The following is an 18,780-nucleotide window of genomic DNA, read 5'->3' as shown; positions in this document are numbered from 1 at the left end:
GTTGCTAAGCTCTTTTCTTTCTCGTCATTGAGGGCGGAGATTCTCCCGGGATCATCGACGTATATAAACTCACCAAGGAAGGCTTTTAGTCTTTCTTTCGATACTATACTAGGTCGACGGCATATCTTTGAGCAGGGTTTGGTTGTTTGTTTGGGTTGGCTCATAGGTGGTCAGGTTTTAGGGTTTTAGGCAGATCGAGTTTGATACCCAGCGTTGATGTTATGAAGGTTTAGTGTAATACCACATATGTTCTCTGAAAGTTTCACATGAAATTTGCGCACAAAGAAGCAATTCCGAAGTGTGTTTACGGTCTGGAGCTAAAAAGTGGTGGTGGTTTAGTGGCTTTAGCCACTGGCTCCCACCTGAACTCCGTCCGGCATGCCCGGCTGCGTACTGTGAGAGTTCTCCGCGTCTTGTCTGCATGATGTGGCTTACATTGAATTTTCAGAACCTTCAGAAGCTGATCAAAGCATGCGAATGGAAGTTCCATTGACCACTCAATGGAACACTGTCACGGGGTGTCAAGGCGTCGGTGACACCTTGACGGCTGGGCTCGCAGTCGGCTCGGGATCGCTGGGACCAATCCCAAGCCCCGGCGGAAGCCCCCTGTTGCTTAACTCAGCGTGTGGCGGGGCGGTATTGCACCCATGGAGGCGGCACTTGGGTGCGTGGGCTGTGTCCAGGCCTGCCCTGGGTGTTCGTGGTGGTCGGCTGCCAACATGCGGCGAGCGGCAGGAAGCCGGAACGACTTGTTGAACTCAGCATTTTTCTTCTCGGACAGATCTTCAGATGAAGAAGGCATCTGCCACTGGATCTCAGTATTAGATTATATTAGAGCTTAATTTCCCATCCCTTTACAAGTGTTTTTTGAGTATTTCTGTTCACCCTGACCCAAGTAAAACCTTCCTCGCACGCCCCTCTTCCCCACACTGCCGCAGTGTGGTTGATACACCCCCGCCAGCCATCCTAGCAGGGCCAGGCTTTAGGCCTTTCTTAAATAAAGCCTGAAACAACCTGTCCATCAGCTGCCTTGATCTTTGACCTGCATTCTCCCTACTGTCAACTTCCACCACCCGTATCTCTCCGCCCACGCTCTTTCTTGCGGCAAAGCAGCCTTTGTTTTTGTTAACTTTGGTCTGGATTTCCCGACGCTGTCACTGGAGTTTTTGCAACTTTCGGTCATAGTTTTCCTACCTCTACGAGTCACACACACCCCACCCCAACCAACCCGCCTACCATGTCCAAAGTGAGCAAGGCCACGGCCGCGAAGACGCGGCTCCTGGGGGAGATGAAGACCTTGCGACAGGAGAAGTGGATTCATTTTGACGATGTAGGTCTCCCTGTTGCCATGCTTGCTCCCTACAAAGCTCGACTCGAAGCTAACCTGTTTGCGTTTTTCTCTCAAACTATAGAACGAAGACATTAACATCATGAAATGGAGGTTCGCCCTCATGGTGATCAACTCCGACTCGGTTTTCAACGGCGCCTACCTCCAGGCCGAGATGTCGTTTAGCGAAGATTACCCTTACTCCCCGCCCAAGTTCCGTTTCCTGAACCCGATCACCCACCCCAACGTGTACCCCGACGGCCAGCTCTGCATCTCGATCTTGCACACGCCCGGGGAGGATGTCATGTCTGGCGAGTCGGCGTCGGAGCGGTGGACACCGTTACATGGTGTGGAGAGTGTGTTGAGATCGGTGTTGCTGCTGCTGGACGATCCCGAGATTGGCTCCCCCGCTAATGTCGACGCGGGAGTCATGTATCGGGATCGGAGGGAGGAGTATAACAGGAAGGCGAAGGAGACGGTGGAGTACTCCAAGACAAAGGTGCCCGAGGGGTTTGAGATGCCGAGGAGCTTTGAGAGTGCGCCGCCGCCGAAGATGGAGAATGATGACGGTTTTTGGCAAGAAAGCGATGAGGATTTTGACTTTGGAGGGAGTGATACCGGCGACGAGGAGATGGAAGATTTTGAGGGTGATGAGGATGATGAAGAGGGGGATGGGGAAGAGGAGGGCAGTGATGATGATGGTAGTGAGGATGAGGTTGCTTCTGGCGCGGGGACCAAGAAGCGGTGATCAACAGTTTATCGCGGGAGAGTTCTTTACGGTCATTTTACACTTTTCCTTCTGTCTATCGGTTCGGTCTCCCATCCGTCTAGCGTGCATTGCATGGGGAACACCTCGAACATCGAGAATGGGCGTTTATGGGCTGGGGAAGGAGGAAATACTGGGTGAGGGTTCCTTCACAATGCTTGGCTGGTTGTTTTATGTTTGTTGGAAGCACGGCGTATTTATTTATGGGAGGCCAGGGAGCGAAAGCAGAATAGATGGGCTGCGTTCAGGATTGCGAAGAGCTTTTGTTTGTCTGGTGTGAAATGCAGCGAGGAGTGATGCTAAAGCTGGTATACGGGAGATATTAATCGTTTTATTAACTCTAGATAACGAGCAAACTGTACATTACACCGCGAGCTCCTGTCAGTTGCAAACATATTCTGTGTCAACGTACTGATTCTCCAAACCACCATGGCGGGGTGAATTGTCATGGCCCGTGCGTTGAGATGGGCTGCCAAGACCATGAGACAAGCAGCTGCCCACCCCCAAAACCAAAGATGCGCTGCAGCTTCCTTGTAAATTGGGTCGTGTGGTTCCAGCGACTATCCCACCTTCTGTACCTCCTGACCAGATTACAACTGCTTTGAAAAGTTGAGAGAAGCCCGACGACTTTCTCCAGCCAACAAACGACCGAAAGCGATCATCCGTCTTGCCTCCCAGCAACTTCCGAGTTAACCCCTCCACCCGCGTCACCCCCCGCCACGGAAATCATTCGCTTCCAACAACACTCAATATCGGTTCTGTCATAACACTTGCTAATATTCGATGGGCCACGGGCTTGCTCATAACATCTACTTTGACAAACGACAGAAGCTTTTACAGGATTATTGCTTACCTCAAAAGACTTTCGGCCACCGGACTACGAACGCACCGCTTTCTGCAGTGGCTCTCACCCCTGGGCCCTTCAGCTTGTCCTCTAGGAGTATCCACCGCCCGCTTTCGATGGAAGCTTGAACGGATCAACTTTGGCTCTCTCGAACATACCACCTGACGGGGGGCGTGATTGCGGCAACACTACACAACGATAACTGGAAGCCGGGGACACCATGGCGGACGAATCCGTGCTCACGAATAAGGAGCAGGAGGCTCATAAGATGGCGACAGAAACTGGGATTGTCTTTCCGGACAATTTGATGCTGATCAGGGCCCTGAGAAAGCACAACAACAATGTCAATGCCGTTGTTGAAGAGTGGTTTACACTTTGTGGTACCGATGTAAGTTTGGCTTGTTCTTGGGGTGTAGGGTAGGGGATTGACATGATTGTGGAAATAGGAATGGGTGTCGAGATATAAGGATAAACCTTCTACTGATAAATCCGCTACTACTGGCTGGGATAGCTGGGAGGAAATGCCTGGGTTGGAGGCGACAGAAACGTCGAATATCACGCCGTTGCTGGGGGCGGAGTCATCACCTTGTGAGTAGACCCCTTTTACCCTTGAACCAGCGAAGGAAGTGGGCGTGGTGGCTTTACCGTTGGATGGGTTACGTTGAGCGGGGCCATGCGTGTGGAGGTCATTGTGAGGTCTTCTGGGGATGCGGACAGGTCCACTCGATTTCAGAATTGCATCCGGAGTAAGCTTTAGGGCTGTCTGATTTTCAGGTAGTCTTGGTTGCTTTCTGCATGGGGCTATCTTGACCTGCGGGTACTCCTTATCACAGCCACACAAGGGCGTTGTTTTCTGGAAGCCAAAAATGAGCAAATTGCTGACAGGTTTTAGCTTTCAGGATACAAGGCGAGGATGAGGTTCTGTACGGTCAGACTCCTGGAACCACGGGCGCGCCTCCCACACGTGTCCCATCCAGAGCGGACAACAGGGCCCCAACATCCAAAGAGCAGGAAGACGAGGATATTCAAAAGGCCGTAGCGGCATCGCTCGCAGCGCAGAAACCAACACTACCTCCTAGGCCCTCGTCCTCAGCTAAGGGTCAATTTGGGCCGGCCACCAGAGAGCACTACTCGGAGGAAGAATGGGCGGTGACCAGTCATTATCCGCCGCCACTCGAAGATGAGGTACCGACTTGCCGACAAAGAAAACCAGGCCTGCCCGTGTTTCTCAGGCGCCGGCCGAACCACAATAGTCATCTGCTGGGCGGTCTACTGATGATCTTACAACGAATTCCTGCGGCGCGGAATACTTTGCTCAGGATCGGTGATGAGCCAGCATGGGGATACCGTTGTTCACAGGATTGGTGGAAGGGCGAGCCGATCACGGTTAACGGACCGCGATGGGAATTTGAAGTTCACCGTCTAATGGCTTTTCTGGAGGGGACAACGCGCTCATATGCGACAGCTGATATTTTGGCGCAGTTCCCAGAACCTGAAAGGTACTTCGACGACGATGAAGAAAAGGAGTTCCTTCACAGATTTGCATACAACAATGCTCTGCGGGACGTCGAAGGTTCTTCATCGACAGTGGGCTACTCGGTTCTGATGTCGGAAGTTGAGGTCGTTCCGATCCAGGACATTACAGTGCACCAGTCGGAGGACCAGTTTGGTCTTTTAGATTTATTCATACCCGCTCCCCTCCACCACATCGATGCCAAGTTTGAAGCAAAGTCACCAAAGACCTTGTACGATTATTTGGACCTCCTGTTTTATCCGGACGTTCCCGTGGCGGCTGAGGATCTGGATCAAGGCATGCTAGCTATGATTCGACATCCATCTTCAGTGTTGACTCTGCGGACCAGAGACAGCCGTATAAACGACATCGAAATTCCAGAAATCTTTTACCTTGACCGATACATGGCATGTAATCAGGAGAAGCTTGCGGAAATCGCAAGGGAGCAGATTGATCTGTACCGCAGAAAGACGAATGGGTTGAAAACGGCAGAGGGCGAGGCGACACGCAAGGAGTTGGCTCTCGCGACTATAAAGTCGCTGAAGGACAAAATCGAAAGCATGAGAAAAGGAGCTCTTTGGAGGAACTATAACGATGCTTTCAGCAATGCTGAAGATGTCATGTATCTGCCTTCTTCACAGGATGAGCCATCGTGGTCGGACGAGGAGAGGGAAATTCTTGCTCATTACCAGACGAGAATCAAGCAGCTTGAACAGGTCATCGCCTAGGACCGAGAGCGTGACAGAGAGTATGTGGAACCATTCTTTCTGAATCAAGGCGAACATGGATTGACATATACTGACTGTATTCTAGAGCTCAATGAGCAGATTTTCCACCCGATAGCAGCGAAGTCTGAGGCGAATTCTGCAAAGTTCACCACGCCGTCTGACGACCCAGCCTGGAATCCCACATACAAGTATACGCTTGTTGGCGCGGTGATAGGGGATTCTCAAGTTCTGTTGCGATGGACGGGGGAGCCATTGGATGATATCATCCAGGAGGGCTCGTCTCCAGGAGTGGAGGATACCGGTGGCTGGTGGCTTAAGATGTCTTATCGCAACAGGGTTGAGTATGAGGTATGTGTGGCAGCGGCTTTCGTGGGTTACTCATGGTTGAGGATTCTAACCACGGTTTTTGTGTACAGTTTTTGAAGCTCAAGTCCGTGCTCGACATGTGGAACAAATCAAAGGAGAACCGCATGTTGGTGTATGCGACTGATTCGGCCATGAATGAGAAGTACGACCCTCTTCCGGACAAGCTCCAGAAGTTTGTCAAGGACGATAATCACTTTTTCAAGAAGGAGCTGCAGACGGATCAGTCCCAGCGTCCACCAGAGGCGGAAGCATCCAAGAAGCGAGGGGCCGACGATCAGTGGGCTGGCATTGCTGGACCTGGAAAGCTGCAGAGGTCGGCTAGTCTTGATACCTTGTCTTCCAACAGGGCTTCGGCTGGGTCTGGAGGGGACAAGGATGATGAAGTGATGCTGGATGTTGTTGGGGATGGGGCGGATGGTGGTGAACCGGTGGGTGGGAAAGGGGTAAGTGTGGCGGTTCAGGAGATGGTGGAACGCCGCACTTCTGCCTTTTTCCCAATAATTGCGAGTGCTGACGCTTATGAGATTGCTCAGGGCGACGCTGCTACGAAAACGAGTGCGAACGAGGTGGGTGGGAATGGAGGTGGCGGGAGTTTAGCTGATCCTATTACGAACAATGGAGATGGGGATAGGATGGTTACGGATTGAATTGAATGGGATAATAGAGGATCCTTGTTTGAGAGGCCACTGTTGTGATGTTTCTGTAGCAGCGTGGACAGATGATACCATTTGAGAAGTTTAGCGAAAATCATTACAGACAGAAGGCAGGGGATCAGAATACACGGAGCGGTTCGAGTTAATAGACTTGGTGGTGTGGAAGTTGGGGATAATGTCGAGTGTATACATACGACTATACCTTGTTGTTTTGAGTGATTAGCATGCATGTGAAGATGAACCTGATATCGGTACAGAGTACGCGCACTCAGCGAAAAGGGGTTCAGGGGCTTCAGGTTGTGCCAACATACCCTAACCCTGATATAGGATAGAATGGGCGGGGCTTAAGCCGTCCCATGTCACTTGTGCCCCGCAGAAGATCGAAGAATCATCCGTCATTGCGGGGCAAAGCACACGAAGCGGCAGGCAGTTGCGCAAGAGTGGAGACGAGGGGACGTTGGACGTGGACCTGACCTTGAGCTTGAACTGTCCCGATGCAGTGGATTTAGCTACACTCTCCTAAACCTAACTGTACCTTACCTTGCGTTGCTGAACCTTTGACTCTCTGCGTCAACTACCTGCGTATTTACTTTCACGCGCGCAGAGCTCCCCACAAGCTGAACAGTGCAACACAGACTTCGAGCCGAACCGATCCCGACCTAAGCTTCACCTCACCTCACCTCACCTCTCCTGTAACCACTCGACAGCCTCCCATATCAACCTCCCCAATCAACCTCTCACGATGGCCTCCTCCCCATCCCCCGCCCCGGCGGCGGCTCCCACAAACCCCAAAATAGCCAAAATCATCACCCGCCTCCAATCCAAAATCACCCCCGGCATGCCCTTCGAGGCCCAATACGAAGCCGCCCAAGAGACCCGACTCGTCGCGGCCCGGTACACCAAATCGCAAAACTATACCGCCGCCATCGACATTCTGTCCTCTGTCTCCCAGTCCCTCCTCAAGACAGGTCCAACAGGCGGCGGCAGTGGGGGCGATCTCGCTATCTTGCTGGTGGATGTTTACAAGCAGGCTGGGCTGAAGGTGGACGCTACAAGCAAGGGGAGGGTGTTGACCTGTTTGAGGCTGTTTGACCCCGCCGAGCCGAACAGGAAGAAGTTTGTGAAGGATGTGGTCGAGTACGTTCCCACCCCATCATCATCTCCAACGTTATGAACAAGTGATAGACTGACAGGATAACAAATAGGTGGTCAAAGAAGTACTCGGACTACCCCGCCGGCGACCCAGAACTTCACCACGTCATCGGCTCCATGTTGGCAGAGGAAAAAGAGAGCCTCGACGAGGCGGAGCGCCATTTGATCCTCGGCACCACGAAAGACTCCCCTCCTGTCCTTGCGCAGTTGGAGTATGAATGGTACAAGCAGGATGAAACCCACACCGCGCCCCTTTACTGCGCCAGGGCAGTCCTTCCGTACCTGTTGATGGCCAACCTCAAGGCGGCGACCACGTGCTACAAGGTGTTTACTTCACAGCTCGCCGCCGAGAACCCGTCTTTGGCTGTGCAAGATGTTGGCGAGACCAAGATCTTCCCTAGCCTGCCGCTCATGAACTTTTTGGGGCTGTTGATTGTGGCGGTGCAGAAGGGGAACAACCCAGAGGTGTTTAGGCAGTTGAAGGGGAAGTACATGCCCACGATCAAGGAGGCCACGGACGGGGTGTGGGACACGGCGCTGGAGCTGATTGGGGAGATGTACTTTGGGATTCAGAGACCGAGGCAGAGCAACCCGCTGTTTGACATGATGGGGAGCTTCTTGGGGATGCCGGGTGGTGGTGGTGGGAGTGGTGGGAGACCGATGGCGAGGAGGGTGGAGGCTGCGCCGGCTGCGGAGGGGCTGGATTAATGAGGGAGGAAAGCAAGACACGCGGGGGAGGGGAGCATACGTTGGTGTTGTATGTACACGATACACACGATTCTTGGAGTTAAGGGATCAGAGCCCGATAATTCGATAATTAAGAGCATACATAACGCCTTGGGGTATCGTTACATTTTTATTTTCTTTTGACATGATTATCTGAGTTGTGGTGATCAATGAGGTCTCGGAAGCTCCTCTGGCTCAAACATCCAGTTATCTTGGGCCAGGGCAGCCACTTTGGCTCGCAGACTGGCTTTGACCTCCTCGATGAGCTCTGTTTCGGTGATTTTTTTGGTTTTAGCAAATGAGTCTTCCTTGTCATTCTCGTCTACAGTCTCATCAAAGACGATGGGTTTCATTTTTCCCTTTCGCTTTTTATTAAGCCTGGGAGGAATGGGAGGCAAAGAAGAAGAAGAAGAGGAGGAGGAGGAGGAGGAGGAGGAGGAGGAGGAGGAAGGAGAAGAAGTAGGATAGTAGATTAATTTCTGAGCGGGGGCAGTAGAAGAAGAAGGGTAGTGGTGACCAGAACAAAAAGGATCAGAACAGTGAGGTGCGGTGGTGGGACTGAAGAGAAAGGGGGAGGTATCGAAATGGGGGTGGTGTTGCTGACCTTCTGGTTGGGTGTTGTTTAGTTGTTGGTGCATTCCGTACCCGGATCCCACCATGTTGCTACCCGGGATGGACATAAGGAGTTTGTTTTGGTGGAGCTGGTGTTGTCGGACTGCTTCGGAGAGGCGGTTGCGGGCGGCGGCTTGTTCGGCCCTTTGGGAGTCGTTTTGGTTCCCCGGGTGGTGGTGGTGGTGGTGGTGGTGGGATGGAGAGTTGTTGTTGTGGTCGGCTGAATCGTCTGAGTCGTAGAGGGGAGGGGTTGGGGGGTCGCCTAGGAGTTCGATTTCACCGTGGGAGTTGCGGGGAACTATTGACTCTGAGGAGGGTGAGGGGGGTGGTAAAGGTGGGGAGTCTTGGTAGGGGTCGGAGGAGTCGTAGGAGTTGGAGTGGTGGTGGTGGTGGAGACGGATGGTGTCGGAGGAGGTTGAGGACGAGGCTTGGTGAGGTGCGCGGCGGGTTAGTTGGCTTTGGAAGAGGTTTCTTCGGACAGAGCTGGCAGTTGGGGGCGGTGGATTTGTTGTTGGAGTGGTTGAGGGGCCGGGGGGCTGCTGGATGAGACGAGACGAGGGTTTGGAAGGGATGTGGCCAGTGGTTGTGGTTATAAGTCGGGAGGAGGGAGGGAGGTGGCGATCGGCCATTTTGGAGGTCAGTCTGCTGTTGATTGAGATATTTTATGGATAACTCGTGAGACTGGACTAGTGGTTTTTAGTTTGGGGTGTTTCTGGATGTCGATGTTGTAAGTTGAATGAGAATGTTGGTGAAAGTAAACAATCAATAAGATCCGATGAAGGTTGGCGGGGTAAATGGTTTGAGATGGATGCGAGGGTCCAGGGTCAGGGTTAGGTAACGCGAATTCACGTAGTGCTAGTTAACAGGCTGCGCTTTTGCTCCAACTCTTCCTGTAAGCTGTCATCCACTTTTGTTAGAAATGACCAATGGATAAATGACGAGCAAGAGAGGCTTTTGCTTGAACCCGATATGTTTTGCTCTAAGGTAGGGCAAGAGCGTGGCGTCGCGACCGTATTGAGGAACCACTTAAAGTCTAACGCAGGGTACATACCTCACTGGTCAATTAAACTCTCGCGTCGGGAAAGTGGGGCAGTCACGTAACAAGGGAATGGAGCGCGTCCACCCAGTTTCTTTGGCTCAATGAATTTCGAGTTCGTGCCATCAACACCTCCAACAACAGTCCAGCCAGATCCCACGTCCTTATTCCAACCGTCTTTCTATCCCCGTCAAACCAGAGACGACCCAGCTGCCATATCCCACCATCCCATGCCTCGACATACAGCTGGAATCTAGACTTGCTCTTCCGCAAGCCACTCCTTCATCAAAGCAATCCAAAATGCCTTCCGCGACATTACCGCAGAAAAGGGCCTTTGGCGAGGCTTCAAGCACCCGGCGGAACATCGCCGCAACTCCCTCTACCGCCACCACCAAGAAGCGCCGCATCGATGAGCCCACATCGTCTCCAGCACAACGCTTCAAGAGCTCTCAAAATGACAGCAAAGGCAGAATGGCCTCGAGCCAACAGAAGAGTGTTTTCGAGAGCGAAGTGCTCGAAAGACTGAATCAGGACATCTCAGACCTCAAGCAAAACAACTCAGAAAAGGACCAAGCATGGGAGCGGCCACCCATTCCGAACGACTTCGATCCCTCCAAGCAAAGTCTCTGCTTCCAAGCCATCGAGGCAGAGGAGGGCACGATCGGTGGTGGTCAACCTGCTGTGAAGCTATTTGGCGTGACCGAGAACGGCAACTCCGTTCTTTTGCATGTCAAAGACTTCAAGCACTACCTCTATGTCGCGGCGCCAGTCTCGTTCGTCGTTGAGGACTGCCTTGCGTTCAAAGCATATCTCGAATCGCAGATGTCGCAAAATCACCAATATCAACAGGTCATTCATAATGTATCGCTGACCATGCGCGAGAACATCTATGGCTTCCAAGGGAACGTCCAAAATCCTTATATCAAGGTTACGGTTACCGATCCAAAACACATCAACAAGGTACGCACCATGATCGAGAGAGGCGAGGCCAACTGGAAGGGGATGTGGAAGCATGATGGCGGCATCATGACCTACGACAGTATCCAGTACTTGCTTCGGTTCATGGTAGACTGTTCGATTGCTGGCATGTCTTGGGTTGAAGCACCCGCCGGCGCATATGACCTTATCCACATGAACAAGCAGTCCAACTGCCAGTTCGAAGCTGTCATCAGCTACCGAGAGCTGATTTCGCATAAGCCCTCTGGAGAGTGGTCTAAGATGGCCCCTCTCCGGATTCTCTCGTTCGATATCGAGTGCGCTGGTCGCAAAGGTATTTTCCCCGAGGCCCAACACGATTCCGTCATTCAAATCGCCAATATCGTCACCAAATACGGAGACAAGAAGCCGTTTGTACGAAACGTGTTCTGTCTCGACACCACAAGTCCCATTGTGGCCACTCAGATCCTGGAGTTTAAGGACGAAGGGAAAATGTTGGCTGCATGGCGGGACTTCCTAGAGAAGGTTGATCCAGATATCATCATCGGGTACAATATTGCCAACTTCGATTTCCCCTATCTCCTTGACAGGGCGAAACATCTCAAGGTGCATAACTTCGAATACTGGTCTCGCACGCACGTCAAGTCGGTAGCGAAGGAAACCAACTTCTCCAGCAAGCAGATGGGCAACCGCGACACGAAGGCCACCAACACCAACGGTCGTCTCCAGCTCGACTTGCTTCAACTGGTTCAACGTGACCACCAACTTCGCAGTTATACCCTGAACTCTGTGTGCGCCCATTTTCTTGGTGAACAAAAAGAAGATGTCCATCACTCCATGATCACGGAGCTTTTCGAGGGTACCCCAGAGTCGAGACGCAGACTGGCACTCTACTGTCTCAAGGATGCCTACCTGCCACAAAGACTCATGGACAAGCTGTCTTGCCTTGAAAACTACACCGAAATGGCAAGAGTTACGGGGGTACCATTCAACTTTCTCCTCGCCAGAGGTCAGCAAGTCAAATTCTTGAGTCAGCTCTTCCGCAAGGCCCTGGAGCAAAAGCTTGTCATTCCCAACATGAGATCGGAGTCATCAGAAGAGCAGTATGAGGGTGCCACTGTCATTGAGCCTACAAGAGGATACTACGATGTCCCCATCGCCACTCTGGATTTCGCTTCGCTGTACCCCAGCATCATTCAAGCCCACAATTTGTGTTACACCACTCTCATCAAGAAGAAGGATATTGAGAGGTGGAGCTTAGTCAAGGATGAGGACTACATCGTTACCCCCAATGGCGACATGTTCGTTACCACCAAAAAGAGAAAGGGGCTGTTGGCCCAAATTCTGGAGGAATTGCTCTCGGCTAGAAAGGAGGCCAAGAGAGAACTTGCCGCTGAGACAGATCCATTCAAAAAGGCTGTGCTCAACGGTCGTCAACTAGCCTTGAAGATCAGTGCAAACTCCGTCTACGGTTTGACTGGTGCCACCAACGGCAAACTCCCCTGCTTGGAGATTGCTAGTAGTACCACCGCTTTCGGTCGTCAAATGATTGAGAGGACGAAGCACGAAGTTGAGGAGAGATATTGCATCAAGAATGGCTACAGTCATGACGCTCAGGTCATCTACGGTGATACTGATTCCGTCATGGTCAAGTTTGGCACCAAGGAGTTGGCCGAAGCCATGAAGCTCGGAGAGGATGCGGCGAATTATGTGTCTAGCAAGTTCATCAAGCCCATCAAGCTCGAGTTCGAAAAGGTGTACTTTCCCTATCTTCTGATTAACAAGAAGCGTTATGCTGGGCTGTACTGGACAAAGCCGGAGAAGTATGACAAGATGGACACCAAGGGTATTGAGACTGTCCGTCGTGACAACTGTCTTTTGGTGCAAACCGTCATCGAGAAGGTCCTCCGCATGATTCTCATCGATCGTGACGTCCCTGGAGCTCAAGAGTAAGCCCCCCTCCTCTCATCACTTACCCTGCGGAATACTAATTTCCCCTAGATACGTCAAAGACACCATCGCCGACCTCCTTCAAAACCGCGTCGACATGTCTAAGCTCGTCATCACGAAAGCCCTCACCAAAGACGACTACGCCGCCAAGCAAGCTCACGTCGAGCTCGCCCACCGCATGAAGAAGCGCGACGCCGGTTCCGCCCCCGCCCTCGGCGACCGTGTAGCCTATGTCATGGTCAAAGGCGCGACTGGCTCCAAGAATTTCGAACGCTCCGAAGACCCCATCTACGTCCTCGAGCACAACGTACCCATCGACACAAAATACTACCTCGACAATCAGCTCGCCAAACCCCTCGGCCGCATCTTCGAGCCCATCCTCGGCGAGACAAAAGCCAAGTCCTTGCTGACAGGTGATCACACCCGCGCCATCTCCGTCGCGGCACCCAAAGTAGGCGGTCTCATGAAATTTGCCAAGAAAACCCAAACGTGTATGGGTTGCAAGAAACCCTTGACAGGGAAAGAAGAGAGTCGGGGCGCGGTGTGTGCCGATGACGCGCCGAGGGTGGGTGAGTTGTACAAGAAGACGCTGGACAAGGTCAGTGATTTGGAGGTGAGATTTGGGCGGTTGTGGACACAGTGCCAGAGGTGTCAGGGGAGCATGCACTGTGAGGTGATTTGCAGCTCGAAGGACTGTCCGATTTTTTATATGCGGATGAAGGCGAAGAAGGATCTGGAGGATGCGAATGGGGAGTTGGCGAGGTTTGATTTTGATCAGGCTGCTATTTGGTAGTTTCTTGGGGTTGGGTTATACATATATGAATTGGGATAAGGGATAAAGAAATGGTTAATGATGTGGTTTGCTTTTGGGACCCTGGGGACCACAGGGGCGTTTGTCAATCTTGAGGTTTTCGGTACCTAGCTGGAATATAACTTTCATCACGAAAGACAGGGTTAGCAATTGACTTTTTTGCGTCTTTCCTCTTGAAATGTGTTTAGAGTGTAAACGACATTCGAACTCGATGGTATGACATGCTGTACTTTCTGTTGGCTTGTTATTCACTAGCAATAAACTATACCACCAAAGGATACTAAACAACCAATTCGAAACTCGCACAACAACATGCAATCCCTCGTCCAAGGTCCCAGGTATGTTCCCTCCCCAAACCCCCATACTTCCAGTTTTGCCCCCTAATTCGCCAGAATGGTATCCCTATTGCCCACCTGCCGTCTCCCGAGTCCCAGAACTCCAAACAAAAGCCACAATCAGAGCACCAAAAAAACAAAAACTCATCACTTCCCCCCATTCTTACTACTCGTAGCCACGTCCCGTCTAGGCAGCACTTCCACCTCTCTCTTCAACAACTTCCTCAGCTCCGGCGAGATAACCTTCTCCACTTGTTCCCTGCCCTTTCCATTGTTATTCAGGCTGTTACTATTTTGTTCATTCGCGCTCGTGTTGCCCTGCGGCGAAGCAGGCGTCGCAGCAGTATTTGAACCAGAAGCAGTACCGTCTCCTGCTGGCTGTGTGGGCACCCTCTTGGGCGCAGGAAAGTGACCCTTCCTGTCCACCGCCTCCACTAGCCTCTGGAACCGCTTGAACAGAGCTTCTGCGCGGATCAGAGTTGACTCAAGGTCCATTGTACCAGAGAGTTCATTAACTAGCACAACAGTTAGCTGTTCATCTTCCGGATAAATGGGGAATGGCATAAAATACTCACTATACTTCAACACCTCATCAAAATGCTTCAAATGCGTCATGATCACATCCCTGTGCTTCTCCAGAATCGCAAGCGCCACAAACAGATGAAAGCTACTGCTCAAATAATCTGTCCACAACCCCTCCCACAACCGCAGCACATCCGGCCAGTCAAACTCGCGCTTGTACCACACGAGCAGCATCCGGAAGAAGAAGAAAAAGTTGGTGCTGTCCGCCGAACGGAGGTGTTCATACAGCTTGGGGTCCATGAACTGAACCAGGTGGTCAAGAGCCAACAACTGAGCCCGCATGCCAGACTGATCACGCAAAAAGTTGCGCTCCATCCTGTCCATGAAGCACTTAAATCCCCAAAAGGCCATGGCGTCGTCTTGAAGAATGGCGTAAATGGGGGCAAGAAGATCCGACATGCCTTGCACGTAGCCGAGGTCTTTGTTGTATTCGTTGTAGGTGAGGAGCATGTCCTTGAGTTGCTCCATGTGAACATTGGTGCCGACTTCGGCGAAGGGAGACTCTGGATCGGGATGGGGGATGTCTTCGCCAGCAAAGATCGGGACATTGCGGTCGGTGCGGTGGACATCCTTTTCTATCCTGGCCCGCTGCTCCCTCCACCACTCTCCATCTTCACCCTCACCGCCCTGGTCGATCTGGCGCTCCCACCAGCTGCCCTTCAGCTTGATATACGCATCTCTAAGCGAGGCAGCCTGAGCCTTACGCTCATCGGCTGTACTATACCAATCGTACACACCAAGCAAGAACAACCAAGCCTCCTTGCGCACGCCATCATCGGGGTCCAATCCACCATGGAACACCCTCTCCTTCACTTCATCCACCGTCACCGATAACCGTCCAGTTCGTGGATCAAAAAACTTCCTCCACTCGCTCAGCGTAACTGGCTTCCTCATCTGCTCCAGCGTGAGACTATTCGTGCTATCCAGCAGCTCAAACTCTCCGACATCTGTATCCTCCAACTCCATCACCTCCCTCGCAGTCCATATCCTCTGGTTTCTATCCCTCTCGCTCTGTTCCGCAATTCCCATCGCCCACCTCGCCAGGTATATCCTCGCACTATCAAACTCCTCCTGCAGCGTCTGAACCTCGGGGTTCTTCATCAACCTCCTCATCTGTGGCGGAATCCTCGGGTTATCAAGCACATCCTGCGCTGCTTGCCTCGTAAAAGTCGTCACTTTGCTGAACTTTTCCATAATATTCCACCCCGTCTCTTTGATAAACTTCGTAAAGGGATCCATCCCCCCATCCTTGCTTGTATCCCTCGAACTCGACGGTCCAGGCACCCCACCCCCTACCGCCAGCCCTGCCCTCCCACCGGCAGTAACCTTCCCCCCAAACCCCTCCAGATCCTCCTGGCTCGGCTCGACCAAGTACACATTCGGCTCCGCCACACTCCTCTCAATCTCAACATACCTCCTCAACCACCTCAGCACCTCATCCCCACCCCAAAACATTTCCCCCCCTTCGCCAAAAGGATCAAATGTCTCCCTAGCCCGCTGTTTCCTCTTCAGCAACGTGCTCTGGCATTCATTGTCGTGAAAAAACAAGGCCGGAAAAGAATCACCGGCCCTCGAGTTGATAATCACGCTCCCATACCACCACCCCAAGCTTGGCGGACGGACGAGCAGCGAGTACACTGCCGACACGGGAATAGCAAACGCATAGCTCCCTACCGAACCCCGGTGGGTAGTCACCGTCGGGGGAGGCGGCACCAGGTATGATTGTTTTGGGGGGGAGCCCCCATCGCAGAGGTCAACCTTGACATAAATCGAGGCCGAGTCCCCCAGTTGAGATTCAGGCACCCATGCGAGCAGCAAATCCGAGGAGCGAATCGAGGCTTTTGAGGAGGAACTCGTCGGGCGGGTAAGGCCGGAGGAGGCTTTTTGCTGCAAGAGGGCAATATACCCCGGGATATTGTCCTTGGCCGAAGGTGTAGGGTGAACGTAGACTTTGGACTTTGAAAAGAGGAGCTTCACGCCGCGGCCGGTTTCGGTGTGGGTGATGGTGTTGTAGTCGGATTCTTCGTCGTCGGACATTGCGTAGAGGCTTCCTGAGGGAGAAGACGGACGCGGAGGGATTTCTGAGCGGGAAATGTTGGAGGTGGAGGTGGAGGTGGAAATGGAAATGGTGGAGTGGGAGTCTGCTGATGGTGTTTGCGGTTGAGAGTTTGGGAATGACGGCGACGTCATCTTTGTAACCCTGGTCATTGTCGCAAAGCAGCAACAGCAACCGCTTGGATCCCTCCCTTAGCTAGCTCGCTGAGGCTGTGTGCTAGGTTGGTTAATTATTTCGCAACAGATAGGTACTAGATCTTTTGAACGAAAAACAGATTCACATGCGCAATGGTTTGCCCGGGGTCAGCAGGAGACGGACTGGTAGGTAGTGGACTGTGACCACGAGGTGTTTTATAAGCTTTGGGGGGCTTGTCAAGGTTGAAGGAACGCCCAGATGGGCAGGCAACCCCGCGCAGTTGGAGGGGTTGCTCCCTGATCAAGGTACCGGTACTTTGATAGGCCGCTGGTCCTTACCTAATAATAGCTAAGAAAAGGTACCGGTACTTGCTATCACCGAGGCAAAACCAGCCCTCGCCTTCAACACGTACCACTCGGGGCATGTCGTCGTCATCTGATGCCAACAAACAGACCATGGTGATAGTCTTGCCGAGAAATTCCAAGAAGAGAATATTCTCGCGGTGCCTTTGTAAAATAGATGATTTGCTGCCATCAAGGCACGACTTACGGCTATGGACATACTGATACATCAAACACACGCCTGCTTGACAACGCTTTCTGTACTATTTGTTGCTGAAATGATCATCTCCGTTGTTCACACGGTTGTTGAGAGTAAAGTTTTCCCGTAATATGTTCGACTGTCCCTGTAGCTGTCTTCCAACCCATCGAAGCCCCTGAAGTCATGGCTCGGCTTTCACTGGTGGAGAACGGCTTGGTTCGCATTTCACTGTAGTCCGCGTAACTGGACGCGGCCGACTCTGTACACGGAATCCGAGTCGTCACACCAGCATCCCCTCTGTCACTCTTGACCCATAGATCCAATTACAAGATTCATTCATCCCAATGCTTTCGGCCTTTCCCTAGCACCAACCCATCATCTCGGTCGAGGACCACTTGGCAACCCTCCCCTTGGTCCGCTCGGCAAACCATAACTCCTCCCTCCACCACCACCACCGCCGCCGCCAGAAGGAGAATCAAAACCCCCATCCGCCCACGGCGCATTCGCACTCATAACCGGCCTCTCGTCCCGCCTACTAGAATACCCCCCCTCCGGAGCAGCAGCCCCTCCCCACCCCCGTCTACCTTGCTGTGGAGGCGGCGCCTGCTGTTGCTGCTGAGGAGCCGGCGGTTGGAAAGGCCCCGCCGCATTCGGGCTCGTAGTCCTTGCACCTCCCCCCCAAAGCCTCTGCTTCAACTTTTCTTGCGCGCTCGTCCCACTCGCCGCGCTTCCTGTGGGTGACATACCATCCGGCCTCCCACCCCCCTGATAACTCCCCCCTGTCCTCAAACTCTGCGCCTGCGGCCTATTATCCTGCTGCACCGCCTGTCCCCCAGCAGCAAATGGGTTCCTACTGCTCGCAACCTGTCCCTGCTGCTGACCGCCCTTGTTATTATCCCACAGACTATTCAATCTCGTCTGCGACCCTCCCGGTCCAGCCTGGTTGTTAAACCCGCCATATCTGCCCTGTTGCTGCTGCGCCAAAACAGGTTGTTGCGGTGGAGGAGCCTTCGGGTCGGGGGGCAGCCAGCCGGGGAAGGGGCTGCCTTTTTCGGTGTAGTAGTTTCTCAAGACGCGGCAGACATGCGTGTCGTCTTCGGTGTCGCCGTCGGATTCGCCCGCGAAGTAGGTTCGCTGGAGCTTGGTGATGTTTGTGGACGCGTTGGTCAGGAGGGAGCTGTACCATGAGGCCATGGTGGCTCTATTCCTTCTTTCGCTGTTTGCTACACTGTGGCCCTGGGGGAATGTTGGACGATTTTCGATCACTGAATTAAGCTTTCTTGGTGGTCGGTCGGAAAACGAGTTGTTGTCGTGTGAATCGTTGCGCGAGCGAATGAGCGGTCGCGAATTATTGCTTGGTTGCCAGCCGAGAAGAGAAAAAGGTCACTGAATTAAGCTGTCTAGAATACCGTGGGGTAGTTGACATTCAACCTGCTGTGCTACTCAGATGGCGGAATTCTGCGGTCGTGGGCCGGTTGTCAGGTTGTTCAAAGTTGGAAGAGTTGTAGGAAGAAAGCTGGGAGAGTGAGTGGCAATCCCACGACCGACTTGGTTTCAGCGCTTGTGCAGTGTCGCAGTGTTTCATACCACTCACGGGGCATTCCAACAAGCCTCGTCTGCCCCACTTATAGCCGAACAGCTGGCTTGACGTGTCAATGCACTTACAAGGCTGCGACTGGGAAGCTCACAATGAACAATACAGTACTGTAGAT

General features: G+C 52.6%; 6 protein-coding genes across 6 annotated transcripts; 4 read left to right on the top strand and 2 right to left on the bottom strand.

Moving 5' to 3' along the window:
- Positions 1–1,237: 1,237 nt before the first annotated feature.
- Positions 1,238–2,075, top strand: PODANS_2_10490 (uncharacterized protein; the record flags this gene model as incomplete). The annotated part of the gene is made up of 2 exons (XM_001911825.1): positions 1,238–1,330; positions 1,413–2,075. The coding sequence occupies 2 exons, from the start codon at positions 1,238–1,240 to the stop codon at positions 2,073–2,075; spliced, it is 756 nt and encodes a 251-aa protein (XP_001911860.1).
- Positions 2,076–3,588: 1,513 nt separating this feature from the next.
- On the top strand, positions 3,589–6,191 carry PODANS_2_10480 (uncharacterized protein; the record flags this gene model as incomplete). The annotated part of the gene is made up of 5 exons (XM_001911824.1): positions 3,589–3,628; positions 3,712–3,754; positions 3,837–5,166; positions 5,278–5,580; positions 5,643–6,191. 5 exons carry the CDS (start codon positions 3,589–3,591, stop codon positions 6,189–6,191), a joined length of 2,265 nt encoding a protein of 754 aa, XP_001911859.1.
- Positions 6,192–6,939: 748 nt separating this feature from the next.
- Positions 6,940–8,057, top strand: PODANS_2_10470 (uncharacterized protein; the record flags this gene model as incomplete). The annotated part of the gene is made up of 2 exons (XM_001911823.1): positions 6,940–7,334; positions 7,403–8,057. 2 exons carry the CDS (start codon positions 6,940–6,942, stop codon positions 8,055–8,057), a joined length of 1,050 nt encoding a protein of 349 aa, XP_001911858.1.
- A 1,966-nt stretch (positions 8,058–10,023) lies between these two features.
- PODANS_2_10460 (uncharacterized protein) lies at positions 10,024–13,402 on the top strand (the record flags this gene model as incomplete). Its single annotated transcript, XM_001911822.1, has 2 exons — positions 10,024–12,608; positions 12,661–13,402. 2 exons carry the CDS (start codon positions 10,024–10,026, stop codon positions 13,400–13,402), a joined length of 3,327 nt encoding a protein of 1,108 aa, XP_001911857.1.
- A 500-nt stretch (positions 13,403–13,902) lies between these two features.
- On the bottom strand, positions 13,903–16,545 carry PODANS_2_10450 (uncharacterized protein; the record flags this gene model as incomplete). Its single annotated transcript, XM_001911821.1, has 2 exons — positions 13,903–14,270; positions 14,331–16,545. 2 exons carry the CDS (start codon positions 16,543–16,545, stop codon positions 13,903–13,905), a joined length of 2,583 nt encoding a protein of 860 aa, XP_001911856.1.
- Positions 16,546–17,443: 898 nt separating this feature from the next.
- On the bottom strand, positions 17,444–18,262 carry PODANS_2_10440 (uncharacterized protein; the record flags this gene model as incomplete). Its single annotated transcript, XM_001911820.1, has 1 exon — positions 17,444–18,262. The coding sequence occupies one exon, from the start codon at positions 18,260–18,262 to the stop codon at positions 17,444–17,446; it is 819 nt and encodes a 272-aa protein (XP_001911855.1).
- Between the last annotated feature and the right edge of the window lie 518 nt (positions 18,263–18,780).

This window comes from Podospora anserina, chromosome 2, assembly GCF_000226545.1.
Source record: "Podospora anserina S mat+ genomic DNA chromosome 2, supercontig 2".
Taxonomy (NCBI): domain Eukaryota; kingdom Fungi; phylum Ascomycota; class Sordariomycetes; order Sordariales; family Podosporaceae; genus Podospora; species Podospora anserina.
This window is presented reverse-complemented; position numbering and strand designations above follow the sequence as displayed.